General features: G+C 37.8%; 2 protein-coding genes across 9 annotated transcripts in view; one reads left to right on the top strand and one right to left on the bottom strand.

The window, feature by feature from the left end:
• The window catches only part of nup188 (nucleoporin 188), a 107,355-nt gene extending 102,964 nt beyond the window's left edge, over window positions 1-4,391 (top strand). For both annotated transcript variants that reach the window (XM_072240116.1, XM_072240114.1), the window contains exons 44-45: window positions 2,912-3,041; window positions 3,552-4,391. In XM_072240116.1, the coding sequence (XP_072096217.1) occupies window positions 2,912-3,041; window positions 3,552-3,731 (310 nt within the window). In that variant the 3' untranslated portion in view covers window positions 3,732-4,391. The remainder of the gene's footprint in view (window positions 1-2,911; window positions 3,042-3,551) is intronic.
• A 1,845-nt stretch (window positions 4,392-6,236) lies between these two features.
• The window catches only part of LOC140186182 (rap guanine nucleotide exchange factor 1-like), a 177,728-nt gene continuing 159,821 nt past the window's right edge, over window positions 6,237-24,143 (bottom strand). For all 7 annotated transcript variants that reach the window (XM_072240117.1, XM_072240118.1, XM_072240120.1 and 4 more), the window contains 5 exons: window positions 23,699-23,777; window positions 23,338-23,439; window positions 18,537-18,634; window positions 12,912-13,040; window positions 6,237-12,480 (listed from right to left, as the gene is read on the bottom strand). In XM_072240117.1, coding sequence (XP_072096218.1) covers window positions 12,330-12,480; window positions 12,912-13,040; window positions 18,537-18,634; window positions 23,338-23,439; window positions 23,699-23,777 — 559 coding nt within the window. In that variant the 3' untranslated portion in view covers window positions 6,237-12,329. The remainder of the gene's footprint in view (window positions 12,481-12,911; window positions 13,041-18,536; window positions 18,635-23,337; window positions 23,440-23,698; window positions 23,778-24,143) is intronic.

Here is a 24,143-nt window from a genome sequence, read left to right as displayed (position 1 = left end):
GAACAGGGAGGGGGGAATAAATGGGTCCTTCTCAGGTTGGCAGGCTCTCATTCAGAATCGGGGAATTGTGCAGGGCCGCAGCTAGTCACAATATATGCTCACAGGTTTGATGGCAGGATCTTGACCTGAAACATCAACAGTTCCTTGATTGTTGTGCCAGATCTCAGCATCTGCAGTCTCCATTTTCAGTGTAAATCAGTGCTTTTGCTGAGGAGACCAGACAGTATTTGCAAGCTCTCTATTGATTCAAATCTGAGTGTGTAATGAGTGGGCATTGATACAGCAAGTGACTAGAAGATGGAAGATTTGGTTTTAGTTTGGTATTGAAAGGATCCTTGAATTTAGTTAATCAAAATCCTAACTTGTATCTGTAGCATGCAATCAGGAAGTCAAGTACTACGATGGTCTTTACTGCAAGGGTACAGAGTTATTATTTAGGGCTTTGATGAGACCACACGAAAATTAGTGAGTACAGTTTTGATTTTCACAGTTAAAGATATTCTTCCTACGGAGGGAATAAAGCAAAGATTCATGAGAGTGGTTCTTGTCTTATAAATCCAGATTGACTGGGTTACGCGTCTTTAGTGAACATTCTGAACCAGCCAGATCTAGAAGCTCAGTCATACATTGTATTCAAAATAGAGATCAACTGATATGTTTCTACATTTAGAGGAGAAAAAGGTGAGGAGACATTTTGGGAAAATCAGAAATCAAAAATCAGACTCTGTTGGAGTGGGTTCGAGAAGCCACGTGTTATGTTCTTTAATGTTTTGTTAGCCAGGGTGTTTTGAAATGTTTGAATCTTTAGTGTATGTTAAAGCAAGTGGCTTGTTCAGGGGCTTAAGATGAATTCACAATTGACTGCATTGTGTGGGTTGAAGTTGCATGCATAGAGCTGAATTGGAATGCCAGTTTCACTTCCTGTAAGAGTTTTTTTTTAAAACAACAATCCAGCATATGTGGTCCTTTATTCTGCCACTAGCAGTGATTTATTGTTAGATTTATTGAATTTAGTTTCACATCCTTCAACTGTGGAATTTGAACTCCAGACTTCTGCTTATTTAGTTTATGTTACTGTAAACTGTGTTGACTCTATCCAATAGTTCATTTTGATAGTAAATTAATAACTGTTTTGGATTCTCAAATGGTTCTTTTTTATTAATGTAAATGGAGACATTTCTAAGTTAAATTATCACAAGAGATTTGATGTACTTTGTTCCAACTTTATACATCACAAATCACAGTAAACCGCATGGTCATTCATTGATTTGATCTGGCAAGAGATTAAGGCAGATTCTTAACTGTATGTATATCTCCTTGTGAGAGCCTTGTTCTGAAGAAGTATGTAATTTTTTTCATAACTGCATCACATAGTAGCAAGTAAGGTGTGGGTGGGGTGAAAGGGAGAAGTGGTTGTTGATAAAGATGCCTTGCTTGCCTAAGAGAGACATAACTAAAATGCCTAAAGATATAATTTAACTGTTGTGGCCAAGAATAATAGAAGATAAGTTCAGTTGAATAACCTGTTGACAAATATGCAATCAAATATATGCCATGTCATAACTGAATGCTTTTAAACGGTATTCATGTTGGTGTATTCTCATTTAATGCCATGGGTAAACTATAATGTTTAGATGAATTTGTCTCCATGGTATTGTGAGCCTGGAGATTTAAGATTTTTCTGTAGTTCCCAGACCACACGTTTGGTATAGCTCAAAATACTTGTCAGAAAGCCAGAATTGTATGATTAGGGAGGGTAATTTAATCTATACCAGCTGTTCTTTGGTTTGCTGCGAAGTTTGTAATTGAAAGTTTTATTAATAACTTTTACTAAAGTCAGTCCACCATACAAATTATAATACAATTACATAATCAATAACCTTCATTGTTTTATAGATTTGTCTTATGACAGTGATAGCTTTAGCCTAAAATGTGCCCCTAATGTCAGAAGCTTTTGGGTTGAGGCACTGTTTTGGAGATTTGAGAACACGAGCCATTGTTGTATTGATTTGCATGGCTTATGTCTTCATGCCTTGTCCTCATGGGTATCAGTGGAGGAAAATTCTTCCAGTGTTGTAATATTTGCATTTCCTCTAACTATGCTTTTTTAAAAATTGTGAATAACAAACTATTAATGAGGTTGTAAGGGACACAGTATAAATCTAAGCTCTTTAATTATTTCTAAACATTGTTCAGTTATGGTCATCTCATAACAAGAAGGATGTGGAAGTTTTGGAGAGGGTGCAAAGGAGATTTATCAGGATGCTGCCTGGGCTAGATAATGTTTTTTAATGAGAAAAGGTTGAGCAAGCTATAACTTTTATCTTTGGAGTGAGAGAGAATGAGAGCTAACTTGATAGAGGTGTATAAGAGGCATCAATAGAGTGGACAGTTAGCACCTATTTCCCAAGATGACAAAACCTAATACAAGAGGATATACTTTTAAGGCGATTGGAGGAAAGTGTAGTGGTTAGTGGTAGGATTTTACACAAAATGATAAGTGCATGGTGGAGAAGGCAAATATATTAGGGACTGTGATGAAAAATGGAGGGCAGGGAAGGGTTAGATTGATCTTGGAGTAAGCCGAAGTGTTTGTACAGTCCTATGTAAAACAGGTGAAATACTTGTTTGCAGAAGATGAGTAATCAACTTGTACCATTTTAGAGTCTCGGGCTTCCAGCCAGGTACAGGTACCAGAAGGTATGTTATAATCCATACCTGGGGCTTCCAGCCAGGTACAGCAGAGTTTATTCATCATAAACACAGGGAAAGCACTAGATCCTTTTTCATGTTGGGATTGGCTAATAGGATTTTAATGGGTTAAATTTCATGATGTTAGTGGTAGCCTGGATAAGGAAAGTTCCATTTATCCTTTACCCATCAAAGCTAAAAGTTTTCATTTATTTTAAAGGGCGCTTTTGAGATTCACAATGGAAAACTGTTTCTATGCATTGATTTCACAAGCGGTGAGGTATCTGAAGGACCCATCTGTTCATGCACGGGACAAGCAGAGAATGAAGCAGGAGCTGAGCTCAGAGCTGGTAATTTCAGTTTAGATGCTCTACTGCAGTGACAAGCTGTTATAGAAAATGTTTCATTGTGTTTACTTCTGCTGTTTTCTTGAATCTCAGATTTCATAATTCTGTTGGTGAGTTCCTCCACGATGTTTATTTTATTGTCTGAAAATTCTTCCTATATCCTGGCCAGCAACTGGATTTTCAGATTATGATTTGCAGATGAAAATCATAACATTTTGTGGACTGCAGTTATTTCTTTGCACTGCAGAGGACAGCAAAGGACTTGGAATGTTACTCAAAACAATGCCAAAAGCTGATCACTGTATTTTGGTGCTCTGCTTTATTCATTTTGAAGCTGCACAGAAGGTGGCATATGGAAGAAAAAAAAATGTGCTGAAAGCACCATCTGGTTTGGATAGTGGGATTGAATAAATACATCCCCAGTGGAAGTTAGCGTAGATCACATGTATTTCACTCTATTGAAATTTTTGATCCTTCCCTGTCACTTAATTATTTTTTTCTTTACTATTTCAGAGTACAGTTCTGTCTAGTATTTCACGGTATTCTCGACGTGGAGCACCTTCATCCCCTGCTGCAGCCTTACTGCTGACTCCTCCGAACAAATCAACCTGCTCCATGTCCAAGTTGTGTCCTGAAAGTCAGGAACCCTTAATACAGCTGGTCCAGGCCTTTGTTCGACAGATCCAGAGATAACAAGGAGCAAAATAATCTTAAAGATTAATGCTCTGCAACTCTGAATGAATATATATATATATATATATATATATATATATATATATATATAAAAAACTTAAATGCAATATTTTCTTTGTCAGTCTTTTTTTACTGACCAAAGCTAATGTGAATATAAATGACAAATAGATTGGTGAGTGAATCAAAATAATTGGTAACTTAAATTTATTATTGAAAATACATTTTTGTGTAAGTTTTTAAATATACCACTTGTTTCTCAAAGCTAAAGGATAAGTGAAGTTACAGAACATTACATGGTAGCCTTTTAGCAAAAATAGCAGCTGTTCCTAAACAATTGAAGAATTGTAAATAAGCATCCCATCAATATGTGTGACAACCATATCTTGTATTAAGAAATATTGAGACTCTCTTTTGTGTTGTAGAAATGTAGTGTTAAAGGCGGGAGTAAATATTATTTTTTATATAACATTGTTAAACCCTGTTTTCTTAAAACAATTTCTTAACTTGAAGTTAAGAAATGATAGTGAGTGGATGTGGTGAAAAGATTACCTGGTTGGCCTTATGTGTTCCAAGCATCCCTGTAGATTTTTTTGCTATCAAGATACTGCATTCCATATTGATTGGTAGTGCCATTAAAGATTACAGCTATTTATTACTTTATATACACTGCATTTCATCCCTTGGATGTTTCTTGCAAAATTTACCAAAGAATCTTGAATATGTATTTCCAGCTGCTTTTGTTTCTCATGTAGTGACTGCACTTCATTATCTGCCATTTTTAGACTGATGAGAAGAGCTAAGTGAACAAAGAAATAATGACAGATCCTATTTCAGGAGAGCTGCTGAAACAAGTTTGGACAAAGCAAGACCTGAGTTTTGGATACATGAAATAGTTCTTTGTTCTTAGTCCTAAAGATTGTCTGTGTTTTTTTTTAAAAAGCTTTGAAGAGAGGTAGAAAGTGCTCTCATTTTCTACTTGAGGATTTTGCAGTAATTATAATTTGAAACAGTGGATGAATTTCCCTCTGCTGGCTCTAAAATAGGAAGTTGTAGACCATAATTTGTCTTTACTGAGGAAGATTATACCCATGTTATCTAAAGATAAAGGGCCTTGTGCTTGAAAAATGGCTTGAAGAGGCCTGTTTTTTTTTGGAATTTACACCTTTTGATACTAAGCTTCCAGTTTCACCAAATGGTTTGGCATCATATTGTATTCAAGGAAGTTGATGTTTTGGGTCAAAATGTCACCTGTACTCTTTTCCTAGGTGTTGCCTGGCCTGCTGAGGTCTTCCAGCATTTTGTGTGATTAAGTTAAGCAGTAGTTCATTCTAAAGATGCTTAAACAATGCAAACTGTATAAATTCAATTGGTCATAATTATCAAGAATAATATGGTTTCAGCTGGAGTAGATGAGCAGCTCAAGTTTGCTTTCTAATTACAAGACTAATTTATGCAGCACTGTGAGCATTGTATATAGACCTTTATGTTCTAGTTTTTAAAGTGCCTTAGTCAAGATATTGAATAATGTAAAAACTTTTTAACAATAACATTTTTACAGGTAGCCGCCATCTTTAGAAGATTTTTTTTAATAGAAGTTGAATATAGTTTAAATTCTTGTTAGACATGGTTGCTTATGTTTAACTTTGAGTCATTTCTTTTACCCTCAATGTGGATTTCCTTTTGTTTGAGTTTTAATCATACATGAATACAGCATTATTCTGAGGAGAAGTTGCAAAAGAGTAACAAAAAATATAATCCAAGACCCTGAGTCCTGGAATATTGCAGCAGCTGAACACTACATTCCTTGTCTTCTGCCATGCAAACACTGGGGGTGCAACACAGACCCCAGCTTGAATACTGTGCCTCCTCTCTTCTAGGTGGCTGTAAGCAGGCAACACTGCAGCTTAAGGCCTAGTCCTTGCTTATGACCAAGGCCATACAGCTCCCTTACAACCCACCAATGAATCAGACTTGCTGCATTCCATATTAACAATGTCCAACAGTCTCACGATCACAAGAAAAGCAGGTACTAGCATGATCTGCACTGTCCATTTCCTTCGGTTTCTCTGCCAACGAGCAGATGTGTATGCAGTACATCCAGCAAGGTCTTGCAATCATAAAATATACATTTAAAAGTGATAATAACAGTTCTGGTGGACCCTGTAGAAACTGCTACACTGCAGCGTGCTGGCATCTTCCTTTAACAGCAACAAATGAGCAAATGCTTGCACTATTTTAAAGATGATGTGAAAACATTAATGGAGTCGGGTTTACCTTTTATAATGGTTCACTGAAAAGCATAGCTTTTTATCGTGTTTGCTGAAGGGGATAAACTGTTTATACACATTTGGTACCTGGAGAAAAGAGAAATTACATGGGGCCAATACAGTAATTACTCATTTTGGTTTGCAGCTTTAAAGTCTCAGGTGAAAATTGGTATCCAATTGTGTTCCTTCAGCATATAGTTCTGTACTACTGTAAAATGAAGAGGCAACAGGTTCCCACTGAATTTGATTGTCTTTAATCTGCAATCTGATGCATGCACTGTAAACATGAATGTAGCTTTTATTTTTTTTTGAAAAGTTACATTTGAAATGGTTGTAGGAACAAGACATTTATAATAAAGGAGGAATACTAGAGCAAGGTTGTGGCTTGTGGCTCTGGCAAAATCTTGGCAAGTTAGGGCACTTATGACAACTTCTAAATTATCCATTGATTTTAAAAATGCATTGAGCACTTACCACAATACAAAATAATTGAGACAGATCTAAAACTAAGATATAACATGTATTTATTAGCATTTAACTAGGACCCATACCTAGATTAAAGCAACCACCATTTGAAAATGTAAAAATCAGTCATCATTTATTAATGGTTTGTGACAAACAATTGTGGTCCTCAAGTCAGATGGTTATTAATAGATGCCATACGTTATGTTGGAACTCCAGAACACTTAACAGTGACCAACTACTTTTTAAAAAATCAGCCTGCAGCTGGTGCAAGTTCAACCCCACAACTCAAAGTAAGGTGCTTTGGAAGGGCTCATTGATGGCCCTACATGTGGAAATGTCCCATGCTCCCTTTTATTTAAAACAACTATTAAATCAAAATAATTGTTATTAACAAATGTATTGTTTCACAATGTACAAGTTTAGTTCAAAAGTTAGAAAAAAACTAGTTCTTGGTTGTTGAACCCAGAATCCACAGAAATCAAACATACAATACACTTCCAAGTGCATTTTATTTCCTTTTAGGACATGAACAGTTTCCAAAACTGACAGACCTGTCCTATTTCAGATACAATTTACTGTTTAAATTGAAATAGTTCATATGCTTATCATATATAAAGCTTTAGTTTCTTCAGGAATCTACATGTTTAATTTGTGTTTCTTCAGATTTCAAAAGGAGAACACAGGAAAATAAAATTACAACTGTCAACGCAATGTACCACTTAAGGGAAAAAGTTTCTCCTTTTTCCAAAAAAGACTTGATCACTTACCCAAATTTAACTGTTGATCTCTTAGCAAAATTCAAACTCCAGAGAAGTCAAATGCGCAATGGATCATTAGGCCTTAAACGTAACTGGTCCTGAATTTTAGTGGCCATGATCATTTTCAATAGGTTCATTTCTGATTAGGAACTATCAATGTGACATTTTACAGAGCTGAAGTTCATTCTATGCAACATATTAACACCATTCTCCTCTCAGAACAATTTTCTTTAGGGCTTAACAGCTAGGCACTGAACATTCTTACCACTAAATAAAACTACTGGCTTTCAGTCTGACAGTCATCAGAAAATATAGTTTGAATACATTTGTGTTAGTTCTGCACACAACCATCACAATAAATAAATAGCTGTTCATAAGCAAAATTCACTCAAAGCCTAACAATCTGGATCTCGTCCCTTCCTGCTACTTGAAACTGCCTAAACAGGGGGAGCTAATAAATGTAAAGTCCTAAATATTTTTAATAATTGTACTGGTTAATTATACCATTCAGCATTAACAACATCCACATAATATGACAGCAACTGACCTAAGAAGTTTTCAGTTCCATTACTTTAGAAAACTGCAATAGAATTTGTAGGTAATTTTCCATAGGAAATACTTTAACCTGGCTGGGCAGGAGAAAATTTAATGAAATTCTAAAGAAAGCAAATGGAATACAATTCAGATAGTAAAAAAAAACTGAGCTATGATTCACATGATCTTCATGATCCAAGGCAACAAAATGAACTATATTGTACACTATCTACTAATTAAATGAGCAGTTTATCCTTTCCAAACTGCAACACTTAACAACCCTAAAATACCTTGCACTTCACCCAACCACATGGAAGTTAGATGCTTAAAACATAGAAATTTCTAAACCATGTCAGATTTAAATTGATGTGCCATTTTACCAAACAGAACATCGCAGGGCACCATAAATAATAATGCTAAAGACGATGCAACTTGGTGTTATAAACTTCAGATTTTTCCTAAACAGCACAGCACAAGGTCAGGCAGGGGTGGGGATGTATACTGTCCATTGCACAATATCAAATTAAGCAGTTCATGCCTGCATGCAGCAAGTAAGGAAGGCCACTGTGCCACAGGAGTGCTGGGCAATGACCATCTCCAATGAGAGTCTTAATCTAACTATGACAGTCCATGCCATTAGTTGGGAATTTTAATGAAATACCATAGCTACAAGAATAGGGCAGAGGGTAGGCATTCTACGCAACAAGTGACATCCCAAAACCTCTCCACAATTTGCAAGGCAGAAATTGCGAGCATGAATACTCTGCAGCAACTTCTCAAAGGTAGTTAGGAATGGGAAGTTCTGATGCCTAGACCCTCCTCCCAAAATAATGAATACATTAATAAAAGGCAGCTTTGCATTGGGTTAATTGAAAAGGTGCATAAGAGTAGAAGTAATTTCATGATGTCTTGAAATACCAGCACCACATACCACTGAATGACTACTGGTTTTCACTGATAGATCTGTGCAAGAGTAAAGATTGGAACTTGTCTAATAAAAGCTGGTGAATGGCCTGAAATACTGCATTAGGGAATTATGAAATACAAACACAAGTTTAAGGAATCAACACAAGTTAGCATTTAGCCCTCATGTCTGCTCTACTCTTCCAACAAGGTCATGACTAATCATTTAGCTCATGCTACTTTCCTGCACTAACCCCACTCCCTCATGATCCAACAAGCAAAATACTTCAGCTTGAACACTGGTGACTGATCCTCCAAGTTTCTACAGAAGTTTCTCAAAGTTGCAAACAGCTGAATGCATATTTTATGATTGATCCTCACCAGTTCTCAACATCTCAACTAGCAGAAACATCAGCTGTGCACTCTCTCAGACCAAAGGGCATCTTCACCACTGATCCTATCAGTCAAAGAAATTAAGCTAGTGAACCTGCATTGCACTTTCTCCATTGATGCAATATCCATCCTTGGGTCAGAACAGAATTGTACACAATTTTCAAGGTGTGGACTAGACCATTATATTATCTATCGATTGCAGCCCAATGGTGCTTTAATGAATCAGGCATGACAAAGTGGTGGAGAGTGTTTGGCTCACCATGGGGAATCCTGAATGGAAAGAGCAGAGCGATAAAACATAAGTTAACAAATAAAAAATGTCAATAGAAAACGATCAATGACTAAAAGCAGGAAGGGGAAGTCACAATACTGGGAGATCATGGGAACTAAAGAGGAAGCATGAGTGGTGTAAGAAAGGGGCAGCATTTTCAATATTAATATTACACGATTAAAAATACAGTAAAAGACTATATTGACATTACCTCATGCTCAAGTAAACAGGAAATGGTAAGTCCATTTTCTACAGCTGATACACTGTGGCTGCAGAAAATTAAAAACTATACACAATGTTAAAAAACTGTACAAAATTAATTAAAAATAGAAAACTGAATGAATTGCTAACCTTCCTAGTCTAGGGTCAATGGTGTACAGACGTTGTTAAATAAAAAGGCTTAAGGATGATCTACAGATACAAAACTCAACACAAAAACTGATTCTTCACTTTGCACAATCATTCAACCTGCAAGCCAGGTATCACAAAGCTACTTAAAATCTCAGTGTCTATAACAAAAAAAAAACAAAACCTGGCTTATGTATGAATTCATGTTCTTAAAAAAAGCTATTTACAATGTCCAAATACTGGTATTCTAGTTAGTGCTATCCTGCAAAGTGTCCATTCATTACAGCACCCTTGGTATTTCAGGCTGCACCTTTTACTTGGGGAGAAAAAAAAACATGCCTCAACTTCATGCTGTGGCAGGAACTTAACGAACCTCTGCCTTCCTTGTTGCTGTGGCAGGAACTCAAGACTAATCCCCAATGTGAACTGGCTTGGGGCGAAAAGATTGAGGGTTGGGGCAAGCGGTGAGATTACTCAGTGCAAAAATGCATCTCAGCTAGAACAGCAACTAACCTCGATTGGCAGTGTTGAAAACCAGCCAGAGTTTAATGTTTCTCAACACCTGCTGCTGGAAGTAGATGAAAACCACTGTCTTCCTTCCCTCTCTTCACCCTCCCCCTCCCCACAGACACAGAGCATTCACTACCCCAGAGATCTCTTATGATAAGAAACTCCTTATTGAACTGGTTACAACAAAGACATAGCTGAGATGAGAATGAAGACTCGTGCTAATGTCTTAACTTCAATGCCTATAAAATATCTGAATGCAAAGCTACCATTACCAACTGAAATTCTGACAAAATATGGCTAGTATTGATAACTTGGGACATATTTGATTGCTCGCACATTATCATCACTATTTAGATCCAGACAATTTTCTCCTAAGAGAGTTGCAAATAGAAGAAAATTATCCTCTGACCAAACTATATTTTATGATTTATCAATGGGGAAGTGTCAGCACCTATCCTTAAATAGCCTCTTCCGAATTTTCCATGATTCAGTTAAAAAGAAAGTTAAATTGATTACTATCTACAATTTGCTAAAGAAATTAAAGTCCTGAATTAATATTCTTAATCAAGTTGAAATTACTATTCTGTCATTTTAGACATTTGAGAAGCACAGATTATAAGTTAATAATTTTGGCCAGGACTTTTAACCTTCTTACTGAAATTCCAAAGTTGCTGTACTCCATAATTCTTAAGTTTTCCAAACGGCAGAAAAGGAGTGAGATTCCAAGATATTCTGACATTAATTTATGGTTTTTGTGTTCATACTTCAAGTTATCAAGAATGGCTTGGACATCTTAAAACCAAATCATCTGCTAAAGAACAAGGACTACAGCAACAACTGCTGAAAATTTTGACACCAGTTTGGTTCGGGAAGAACATCCCCATTTCTATAATCAACAATCATTTAGCACATTTCAAGTCCGCTGTTGACAGATGAACTAAACGCTAATCCTATCCAATAATAGAATCAGTAGCGCTGAAAACAACCAGTAAATTTCTGTACTTTGGGGTTTTATGTTGGATTTCTAAGCATGACCTTATCCGGACTCATGCCAAATATTATTGAGGACCACTTTTAAACACCCTAAATGCTAGAAGGTATAACATCACTTCAGGGTTATCCAATGATTACTGCAAATAAACAAGCATGGTATGTTTCCTTTGCAGATGTGCAAACTTAGACAACATTAATAGCTTGATGGCTAACAATCCAAAGCAAGTAAACATGGCATTCTGCACTGTAGCATCCATGATTCACAACAGGACCTGACAACTAAAGCAAGCTCACCGACTATTTGATGGGTTAAAAGAATTAATTTGTGGACTCACTATATACAGAAACTCCAGACAAATATCAACTTTTACTTATTATTTTAAATGTAGCTCAGATTCCAGCAATGAACTGAGATAGTCCTTAAAAATGTTTATCTTTAAACCTTAAAAAAAGTCCATGCAGGAAATGTGAAATAGCATCTGATGCACTTGATTATCTTTTATCTGAAGCCATGGAAATTAGGAGCCACCCCTTGCCCTTTGAATACCATCCTGTCCAAAACACTTCAGAGTCTGCTTTCCAATTAGCTTGCACCATCCACCCCTCCCACTCCCAATCAAAACTTGAATTACTGGCATTCAGTCATACACATGCAAAAAAAAAATCCAATACAACACATCAAACTAGACATCTACTATTTACAGTGAGCCAGTCTTTCTCCTACAGTACAGAATTATACTTTAAGGTTTTCTGTGCAATTGCTAGTACCACTATTTGTTATTCTATAGACAGAAGTCCACTACCAATGAGTGAACTGCCGTACCTTTATACCCAACAATCTCAGTCTCCAAAGCAGAGTTTATCTGCGGGTCACTCTGGGTATGCTGGATAAATTTGAGCTGTATGAGTGGGTCCAATGAAGGACACTTGAAACAGCTTGGCACAATGGTAGGAAAGGAAACTGAATGCAGGCAATGGCATTAAACTTGGAACATTTCCCTACAGCGCTGCCACCCGTTTTATGCTCTTTCTGAAACGAAGCTCTGAAGGTGTAGCACCATGGCATGAACCGTTCTCTGTAGCTCAGTTACATAAAGCAAGTCACTTAATGGGATTCATTAGCTGCCATCTAAGATCAAGCCTCCATGTTTAAATCCTAGGTTTTTTCCTCCCGCTCCGTTTTCCGTCGTTGAATATTACGTGGTTTGATTTTTAATGAGAGTTCCCACAGTGCTTCCTCTGCAAGATGGTCTCCAAAATCATTGAAGAACATAACAATGTCATCGATGCGTTTTAGTTCATAATGACTGAAAAATGAAAGTGTTAAATATAACTTTCAATATTAAAATTTTAATTGTATTATACAACAGAGCAGACAGAGATTTTCACATGAGCTTAGTACTACTCCATTAATCACTCTATAGACAAACTATCATGAGAACTGATATGCAGTACCTTCATATCAAGATTTTTATCTGAGTTTGGTGGTTAAAGAAATCATGTAATGAGACTAAATCTTTCCTTCAGGGAAGAACGTCACTCCGATCTACTTCCTTACGTCTCCCCATGCCCCGCAACAAACTAAAAATACATCTGGAGAGAGCCCTTGGATTTTCTTTGCTTCTTAAGTATCACAGTACATTTAAACAGTGTCTTTTACCTCCTTTTAAAACAAAATCAAATCTGAAAAATTGCATAATGACGTCTTGGCCACATCTTTCATATTATGAATACTTACATTTGTTGGAAACGTCGCATACTATCCAAGATATTAAACTGCTGCCATCGTTTGGAAAAGTTGATCTTTCCGTCAATTAGATCTGGGTTGCCAAGGTGAACAAATGTTAGGTCTTGCAGTATAAGACCTCTGTAGAAATAAAATCAGGGCAAAGATCAAAAACTTTCTGTGGCTACCTGCACATTACATATGGCTTCAGGCTGAACAAAAAACAGAATATAAAATTAATTATTAGCACTGTTTACAAGAAGTTTGCAAACGGCATTGTTCTAATTTCATGGTTTGCCATATAATAAAAGCCAATCTGCAGCACACAACAAATCTGGGCAAACACACGCACCCCCCCCCCCACAAAATTGTCTGCAATCACCTGTCCATTCACACTGATACATTAGCTCTCAGGGCAAAAAATTCCAAACATTTGCGTCAGTGATGAAAACTCCACACTTCTGAAAGCCCTGTCCCTTATTCTAAGCCCCTCTGCTGAGGTCAAAGATTAACATTGTCACATGCACATCAAAACAGTGAAATGCATCATTTACATCAAATGAAACCAGCGAGCATTGTGCTAAGCAGCTACAAGTGTCACCATGCTTCCAGCACAAACGTAGCATGCCCACAACTCATTAGCCCTACCCGTACATCTTTGGAATGAGAGAGGAAACCACAGCACCCAGAGGAAATCCATATGGTATCCTCATGGAAATGTACAAATTCCTTACAGGCCAGCAGCAGGAATTGAACCCCGAACTTAGGGCTGACACTAAAGCGATTGTGCTAATTGTTATGCTACCACGCCACCCTAAGGGAAATCATTTTCTCGGCATTTACTTTTTAAAAATGTTGTAAGTTTCAATGAGATCACTTTCCGTTGTTCTAAATTTTACCCAATACAGACTTCATGTAATTGCCCTCTCATCCAATAGCAAAACAGCACAGCCTTTCCAGAAAATAATCTGGTGAATTTTTGTTGCATTTTCTTTGAGAATTATATTGATTTTTAGGTAAGGAGAACAGAGGTCTACATGATATTCCTTGTGCACTCTCACTATGGCTTGATAATCCTCATATAATTAAAACTAATATACCACTTACAATCTAGCTTCTGAATTACATACCAAACTTTTTCGTATAGAAAGACACTTAGTTCTCTTTGAAAACCATTTCCTAATCTTATCACCATGCTTTTGTCTTGTGCAGAGACGGATAACCTCTTTTTTGATGAACCTATCACTTTTAGATACAAAGAATGATACATACATATCTGTGTGATCCTTGCCCTCTGTTTAGTCCCTATTTCAATCATATCTTAGAAAGTGTTTATATTTATCTAAATACACATTCTCCTGCTGATAAAGATGGAGGTTCTCCCTGAGTTATGGCAGGGTTCTGTTCTTTAGGACTGCTCATAGCCTGAACAATTTGCAAGACAGAAATACAGCCATCAACCAAGTGCCCACAGGGAAGAAGTCACCTGCAGCCCCACTACAACAGGCAAATGCATACTACACGTCTCAAGCACTCGTTTTCTCAGATGCTTGTTCACTAGCATGTACTGTAACATGCCAGACATCTGCAGCTTGGGAAGGCCTTGTATTTATATAAATGGTGAAATACAATGAACAAAACTTGTGAATGATTAAAAACGAATTCCTGTATGGATATTTTTGAATTAGGGATTTGACAACATGCTATTCTATAAGGAAAGCTCTTTTGAACCATTTAATGGGTAGCTATTATAGTAGTCCTGAAGAAGGGTCTTGGCCCCAAATGTCAACTGTTTACTCTTTTCCATAGATGCTGCCTGACCTGCTGAGTTTCTCCTGCTTTTTGTATCTGTTGCTATTATACAAGTTGATGGCCTTGGCTCAGGTGTAGCAGAGACATACAGTGGTAAGCAGAAGTTTGGGCACCCCTGGTCAAAATTTCTGTTACTGTGAATAGCTAAGCGAGTAAAAGATGACCTGATTTCCAAAAGGCATAAAGTTAAAGACGACACATTTAATATTTTAAGCAAGATTACTTTTTTTATTTCCATTTTTTACAGTTTCAAAATAATAAAAAAGGAAAAGTTTGGGCACCCTGCATGGTCAGTACTTAGTAACACCCCCTTTGGCAAGTATCACAGCTTGTAAACGCTTTCTGTAGCCAGCTGAGGGTCTTTCAATTCTTGTTTGGGGGATTTTTGCCCATTCTTCCCTGCAAAAGGCTTCTAGTTCTGTGAGGTTCATGGGCCGTCTTGCATGCACTGCTCTTTTGAGGTCTATCCACAGATTTTCGATGATGTTTAGGTCAGGGAACTGTGAGGGCCATGGCAAAACCTTCAGTTTGCGCCTCTTGAGGTAGTCCATTGTGGATTTTGAGGTGTGTTTTGGATCATTATCCTGTTGCAGAAGCCATCCTCTTTTCATCTTCAGCTATTTTTTTTTTTTTTTTTACAGACAGTGAGATGTTAGCTTCCAGAATTTGCTGGTACTTAATTGAATTCGTTCTTCCCTCTACCAGTGAAATGTTCCCCAAGCCCAAAGCATGATCGATCCACCCCCGTGCTTAACAGTTGGAGAGGTGTTCTTTTCATGAAATTCTGCACTCTTTTTTTTCTCCAAACATACCTTTGGTCATTGCTGCCAAAAAATTCTATTTTAATTTCATCAGTCCACAGGACTTGTTTCCAAAATGCATCAGACTTGTTTAGATGTTCCTTTGCAAACTTCTGACGTTGAATTTTGTGGTGAGGATGCAGGGAAGGTTTTCTTCTGATGACTCTCCATGAAGGTCATATTTGTGCAGGTGTCGCTGCACAGTCGAACAGTGCACCACCACTCCAGAGTCTGCTAAATCGTCCTGAAGGTCTTTTGCAGTCAAACAGGGGTTTTGATTTGCCTTTCTAGCAATCCTACAAGCAGTTCTCCGGGAAAGTTTTCTTGGTCTGCCAGACCTCAACTTGACCTCCACCGTTCCTGTTATCTGCCATTTCTTAATTACATTACAAACTGAGGAAATGGCTGCCTGAAAACGCTTTGCTATCTTCTTTTGCCTTCTCCTGCTTTGTGGGCATCATTTAATTTTCAGAGCACTAGGTAGCTGCTTAGAGGAGCCCATGGCTGCTGATTGTTGGGACAAGATTTGAGGAGTCAGGGTATTTATAAAGCTTTGAAATTTGCATCACCTGGCCTTTCCTAACGATGACTGTGAACAAGTCATAGCCCTAACAAGCTAATTAAGGTCTGAGACCTTGGTAAAAGTTATCTGAGAGCTCAAATCTCTTGGGATGCACTAACTTTTGTAGGGTGCTCCTTTCCTTTTTTTTTACTCTAAAATTGTACAAAACAAAAATATTACACTAATCTTGCTTACCATGTTGAAAAGAATGTTTCATCTTTAACTTTATGACTTTTGGAGATCAGTTCATCTTCTACTCACTTAACTGTTCACAGTAACAGAAATTTTGACCAGGGGTGCCCAAACTTTTGCATGCCACTGTAGTTCAAGCTGCACACATCAAGCAAGTTGAAGCTGAAATTCTGTGCTAAAGATGTGGCACACTGAACAATGCTGGATACAATTTAACTGGAAGCTCCATCCATGTGCTATATTGAGAGAATTCTTCACTGTAGAACACACATGAGGAAAAAAAGACCCACATTTATATTGCACCTTTTGTTATCTCAGGGTGTCCCACAGTATCCATGAAGAACCTCCTATATCACCACTGTATTGCAGAAAGCTGTGCTGTGAATCTAAACACAATATGAGAATGACAAGATGATCTGCTTTCCTGATGGTAATTGACTGATATTGGGTAAGAAAAAGCAGTGCTGAAAAGTAATGGAATCAGAGCCTTGGTTTAACTAAAGACAATTCTACCAGGGCTCCACATCCACAATACTGCACTAGGGAGTTTAATGCTTGTCTCTAGTATGATACTCCTTTGGTTAAGAGATTACAGTACTTCCAAAATCATATTTGAGAGCACAGTTTTTAAACTTAGACACTCAATGTCTTTCCAAGGAGATGAATGCCTTGGCACTGAAAGAGATTTTTCAAAGCTCCATAAATGGCTGGCTGCCAGACCCGCACAATGTTTGTTTCAGTTGTAACACTTATACTTACAGCATAGACACAGTCTTAGCCATGGAACAGTTGAGGTTCCAAACTCCAGCCATCAACATTCGGGGCTGTCAACACCATCAAGTGTAGCCAGGACTACTAAATCTTACTATTTTTAATATCCTTAAAGCATTAGATTAAATTAGGGCATACCAAACAAAAAATGAAAATACTGCTTGAATAATTTTCATATTTGTGAAGATAAATATAACTGCATTCTAAAATCAATTAAAATTATTAAAAATTTAAATTACCTCGCTATTTACCTTCTCCACTGAGCCAGCATTTTCCATTAACATGAATGGGAGTCGCCATGTTTTACAGGGTCATGGTCAGATTTTTACGCTTGATGAGCAGGGAATGGTACGGAAGTTGCCATACTCCATTAGACACCTCAAGGAGTTCACTGAAGCAGCCCAGGCTACAGGGTGGATGATATCATTGCTGATATACATCATGCCCAACATTAGAAACTAGTACTTTCATGACAAAGTACATGGCATTCCTATCATTAGTACTTGCTTAGACTAACACTGCTACTTGGCCCTTTGGGTTCATACTGGCTCCCAGATAAGCAATCTGATTTCCCTGTAACACACTTTCCTTCACTTTAATTTGTCTTTGCAATCTACTTGCACACCAAGAGGTAATTTTAGCTCTCCAATAGATTGGGGAAAAAAGGTTAGTTTGGAGATGTATGGTGAGATAAAGTCACCAAGATAATTGCAACAAGTGACAGTCCCTGTTGGCAGCTCTTCGATGTGCACAGTTGTGAAATCTTGGCCCTCTCTTGGGATTGTTACTGGGATGACAAAGTACATCACAGAATAACAGAAACATATGGTACAAAAGGTTGTCACTGAACTCCTACTGTCCTAGAGCTATTGTTAACTACGTTCTCCTCATGACCGCATATGGGTTTCCTCTGGGTACTCCGGTTTCCTTTCACATTCAAAAGACATGTGCCTTAGGATTGGTAAGTTGCGGGTATGCTATGTTGGTGCCGCGAGCATGGCAACACTTTGCAGGCTCCCCCATCACATTCTCGGACTGCTTTGGTCGTTGATGCTAATGACAGTTTTCACTGTATGTTTTGAAGCTTTGCGAGAAATAAAGGTATCTTTAATCCTTCAATCTTAAAAAAAAACAATACTCAGGCAATTTTTCTTCTCTGCATTTTAAAATTAACAATAAAAAGGAAGAAAATGTGGCCTTGTAGCTAGGGAAAGCCTGCACTTTGTATAGAGTCAGATGCAAATAATTGTCTTAAAAATGACTGAATTGAGAGTTACCGTCTAACCTGTTGGATGACTTGCTGTGTATCCATCAGTATCCAGATGAGAGTCTAACAATTTAGGTCACAGAATCAAACACCCCTTACATTCATCACTACCAGTTGCCTGAAGTACTGAAGGTGCACCAGAGGGAGGTGATGGGCAAGTGAGGAGGAGACGGGTGAGTGCAGAACCAGAATGGGGAATGTAAAGAGAAAAAAGGGTCCATTTGCATACTTACAGGTAAGGTATACAGGGTGGTTCCACCTCTGCCAAAGCAGCACGATATGCTCGAAATGAAGAGGAGCTATCAATGAGTGTGCAGTATTCAGCCAGACCCTGAAAGTAATTGGAGTATATTAGTTTGTACATCAATGCCACAGTAACCAGTGGAAGTGTGAACTTTTTTCACAGGCTCAATTATCCAGGAACTTAAGGCACTTAGGAATGGACACATGACTTGCTTCACCACAAGGTAAACATAAATGAAACTTTATACTCAAGTCAGAAGTACAATAGTCCCATTACAATGAATAATTGTAATGGGATTACTGAATTTCTGATTTGAGCATAATGCTATCTCAAGTTCATATGGGAATTTTAAAGTTAAGATTAGCATTCAGAATTTAGGTGAGTGTGAACAGATGCCAAACCCCAATAATACAAAATCCAAACAACTGTTTCAAAAAGAATGCAGAAAAATGCATAAGTAATCAAAACGAAAGGGAAATGGCCCACGGAAAATAATAGATTGAATATTTCCCTCTGGAAAATAGATTGTAATGGGACTAAGTATTGAAAACATGTTGTCTTACTTTCAGAGAAGTAGAGGAGACAACCCAAAATTGATTCAAAATAATGCACAGAACGTAACCCCAAGTGGGACCGTGAAAGGAAAGAGCCTACTTACTTACAAGCAAATTGGACAGGTTTGTCGTAGAAAAATACAGTGGACTGTGGCTAATTGGGACACATCAGGACCAGTACATTTTGGTCCAATTAAGCAGCTGCTCCAATTAGTTGAAGTTCCATGCAAATAGTTATAAAGGTATATTAAAAAAAGAGACAAACTACTGTTTAACTATCAAATTATGTATTTAAATGAAATACATCCAGTGTACACTGTATTCTTTTGTTTGACTCCAAATGAACAAAGTGAGTGCAAACTCCTAGTGCAGATAATAGACTGCTTTTATACAATGTTTCAGAGGATTGCATCTTCCAAATCATCATTTTCATTGGAACATTCAAGATGATTGTCAATACCTTCAAATTCTTCGTAGTTCCTAACTTAAAGTAATGAAATCATTTCCTTTTCACTCCCAGCCATTTTTGGCAGCTCGAAGCCAGAATGCTTGAAACCACAGTGAGCAAAACCATTCTGAATTGTTTTGCTGTTCATTTCTTGCCAACTATCAGTCAGGAAAAACCAGTGCTTTTTAACAACAAACACATGCAACTGATGTCATTTAAAAACTGTTCACTCTAAGGATAGTGCAGTGACTAACAGCCATGCAACTATATGTGACTGATGCTAGTTAGAAACTATTCAGCGACAGTCTCCTGTCCCAATTAAGTGTATAGTATCCCAAATAAATTAAGAGAATCCCAGCTATTTTCTGGATTATTTTTGTTCTTTGTCCCAGATAAGCAGCTGCCCTGATTAACCGATGGCCCAATTAACCGGAATCCAATGTATATTTTTGGATTAGAAGAATGAGATCTACATCAGGCCAAGTGCTGATATGTTTGCAAAGCGAAACAAATAACTGGCCTGTAGTTCCAAAAACACTGCAGAGCGAGGGCTTTCTTCACCTCCTGTCTGTGTCTATCATAGGCTAGGATACCAAAATTTAATTTGATTGCTTTAATTAAACAGTTTCTTCATAGTTATATCCATAAAACTGTAAGGATAAAAGGCAATTAGTTAGATGCCATTTTTATCCAGTAATTCCTACAAGTGCTTAAACACACATATAAGTATCGAGAAATAAGTCACCCATTTTCTTCCAAGTAAATGACAAGAGGCAACTGTGAAACCCAAAGTGAAAAATTTTTATTGTATTTGGCCCCAAGGCAACACTGGCAAATTCTACTTAATCATTCATTCTATTTAAATCCAGTTTTATACATTACTGATTTCATTTTTCAAATTTCTCTTTTGTCGCTCTCATATTGTATTTTTCTCATTTGTGGAGTAAGGCCCTGTAAAGACCAATTACCCACATCCAAAGAGGCAGATAGGATAACAGCCGAGGATCAGTTACCTGATTAGGTCCCCTGCTGCATCACGTTTGCAGTAGTGCTAAGACATGTGGCCAAGTGGTTAAGGCATTGGACTAGCTACCTGAAGGTCGTGAGTTCGAGCCACAGCCGAGGGAACATGTTGTGTCCTTGAGCAAGTCACTTAATCATACATTGCTCTGCGACGACACTGGTGCCAAGCTGTACAGGTCCTAATGTCCTTCCCTTGGACAACATTGGTGTCGTGGAGAGGGGAGACTTGCAGCATGGGCAACTGCTAGTCTTCCATATAATCTTGCCCAGGCCTGCACCCTGGAGAGTGAAGACTTTCCAGGCACAGTTCCATAGTCTCGCAGGATTAACGGATGCCTTTATTTATTTAAGGCTAACCCACAAAACTGGGTAATCTTATGGAGAGATACAAACTTTGAGGGATATATAGTGAGGGTAAATGTATGCACATTTTCAGCTCAGGTTGGGTGAGGCTAAAACTAGAGGTCATAGGTTTAGGATGCAAGGTTTAAGGAGAATCTGAGGGGAGAATTCTTCACTCAAAGGGTAGTGCAAGTGTGGAACAAGCTGACAGTGGAAGTAGTGGACGTGGTTCAAGAGGGGTTTTGATATGTACATGGATGAGAGGGGTTTGGAGAGATATGGGCCAGGTGCTGGTAGATGGGACTGGGCAGATTAGGTCAGCACAGACTAGATGGGCTGAAGGGCCCATTTCTCTGCTATATATTCACCCAGCATAAGCTGGTGAGCTCACCCAGTTAGAGCTCAGGTTTGTGGGGAAGGACAGAATTCCAAATGCTAGTTATAAATTGCCTGACCTGGTGTGGCCAATTCATCAGGGCACTCTGATTTTGCAATGGCTTTGAGACTAACAGACAAATGGAGGGCATCTTCTTCAGAGACAAGATAATGGGAAATCAAAGTTTAAAATAGTAAGACTGCATAAATGGAAACTGTAGTTTCCCTTAGTTGCCAGCACTGGAGGAAGCACAAGTTACATAACAAAGATTTTAAATACTGAAGAAATTGCTGGAGGAACATCTTGCATATTAATTCTATTAGTGCATAATGCAATATTGTTTGAAGCAGAAATCATATTAACAAATTGGAATAAACTGAATGGTAGTCAAAAGAACAATCTACACAATGACATTGGGCACAGGGGGATTAGGGCCACACTTTACCAGCAGATAAACGCTAGTATTGGATAAGCAAAGGCTAAATGTTTCACTGTTGCAATTTCTATACAGATCCACTTTAACTGGATCAGGTTTCAGGGCTACTGAGTGCCCTGTGGAGAGTTGATTAAAATCCAATCTCCATTTAAACAGGTGTGTTTGCCTGAAGCCAGAGTCCACTTATCTTTAATAGCTCTCTCCCCAGGAGAATAGCTACTGTTTATCTTTGGACAATTGGCAAAAAATTGCCACAGCAATTGCTGGGGAGCATAATGAGCTTCTTGTGTGGCGAGAAGTGCTATAAAGAAAGCCCAGCTGATTTAATCATCAGTTCAGCTCACTTTAGAAGAGAAATGTCACCATCCTCTTGAACACGATTAATCTTCACTTTATTAATCTTCTGTCTCTATAGTTTATAGTAAAAAGGCTCAGTAACAACTTTTGTCATCTCTGCAGTTTAGTCATGCTCAGCACAGACATTCAAATACGTTCTCATAATCAGTATTCAGGGAACACAGTCTAGCTGTGCCATAGGTTTTTAAATCAACCACGTACCAGCATCTGCTTGCACTATGATGCTAGAAGTTATGCTTGTAATACAGAAGCATCTGATGTTAACAAACTGCACAACGTATGCCAGTAAGATTAAACCTAATTCTGATAATACTGTGTTCTAAAGCTTAGTATCAGTTACTTCAGACACTTGAGTTACTCAAACTCAGTCTTCCCTCCAGACATTGTTTTATAAACTGCCTTGAGTAAAGATTAAGTTGCCACTTAGGCAACCCACCACATTCCCTTTAAAAAAAAGCTACTCCAAGGTTAGGTTTAAATTAATGTTGTATAATCTGCAATGACCTCAACTTCCATGGAGCTTTGTTCCTCAATTTGAAGGATACACATGTGTCAATGACAATATTGACCAATTTCATCTGATTATGTAGTACATGAATGTCATTAGTCACATATGCCTGTAGTGTACAAATCACCTATATTGAATCTAATCTTGGGGGGGTGGGGGCAGGGGAAAGCATTCCAATTTTATCAATCCATCAAAGTTCAAAGTAAGTCTATTAAAGTATGTAGATGTCACCATATACTACCGTGGGATTCATTTCCTTGCAGGCACTTAGAGGAAAAATAAAAAATGTATCAATCTTTAAAAACACACATACACGAAGACCAAGAAACAACCAAAGTGCAAAAGAAGACAAACTGTTAAAACAAACTGAGAACATGGGACATAAAAGTGTGCCTAAGAGTTACTCTGTTGGTCACAGAATTAGTTCAAGAGTTGTGGCTCAGTGAATCTAGTACATTGTTCACCATTGATTGGTAATGATTCACCGTTAACTACCTGGTTGGATTTTGTAATTCATACACTATCCAACCAGTTCATTTTCAAACTTTTTTTCTCAATGAGTGTTTTACATTGAAATAAACATGCAGGTACTCGTTCACAAAATGCCATACAGACACGACACTACAGAAGAGACAGTAAAACCAGGGTGACTGTCACTTTAAAAAGAACTTTTGGTGTACTGAAGGCACTCTGCAAAAATGAATCAAATCATTAAGAAATGCCTGAAGAGTCAAGAGGAAACTTACCTCTGAAGTCTGTTTCTGCCATTCCAGCCTCCGGATAGGTGCTGAGTCCAATGCAGACAATATAGCCAGGTATGAATTAAAATTATTCAGTTTGCGTAAGTGCTAAAAAGGAAACAAAAAGTTTGAATTTCAACATGTGCTGCAAGGATTTCAAAGTTAGAGTTAAATGGATAATACATTGATTTCACTATATACAACTACATATTTTTCTAGCCATAGATCATCAAAGTGGCAAGAGATTTAAAATTAAATTCTATTCTTTATATACATCTGTTTTCAGCAAATCTTACAACTTCCAGTGTAGTGACAGCAGAAAAATATTACAAGAAATGCAGATTAAACTCTATACCAGTTTACAAACCTTCATGATTTTGATAAACTTGAGGAGTAACCGTTCTCGATCTTGTGCCTTTTCCTGTTGAATAATTATTGACCTCACCCTGAAAGACCAAAGGATTAACATGAGAACTGTTTCTCAATGGATAACCAGCAGCCATTCCTGGAGACTCACAATGGTACCAAGAAAATACATCTGGCTTAGCTGCAATGCTTTGCAGTCACTCAGCCTTGTTAACACACATTGCTTAAGTAACATGTGGTGAACACAGGTATTAGTTTAAGAGACTGTGGAGAAGCAGACATGGCCCACAAGTTCACGATAGCAAGTGTATCGCTTTGCACGGTAGCACTGCAGTTAGCTACGTTATTATAGCTCCCGGTGTCAGAGCTCAGAGTTCAATTCCGACGTCATTTGTGAGAAGTCTGTACATCCTCCACGTGGAATATGTGGGTTCCTTTCCCCTCCC

This window comes from Mobula birostris, chromosome 22 (assembly GCF_030028105.1).
Source record: "Mobula birostris isolate sMobBir1 chromosome 22, sMobBir1.hap1, whole genome shotgun sequence".
Classification (NCBI taxonomy): Eukaryota; Metazoa; Chordata; class Chondrichthyes; order Myliobatiformes; family Myliobatidae; genus Mobula; species Mobula birostris.
The sequence above is the reverse complement of the archived record's forward strand: the minus strand, read 5'-3'. Positions and strand labels throughout refer to the sequence as shown.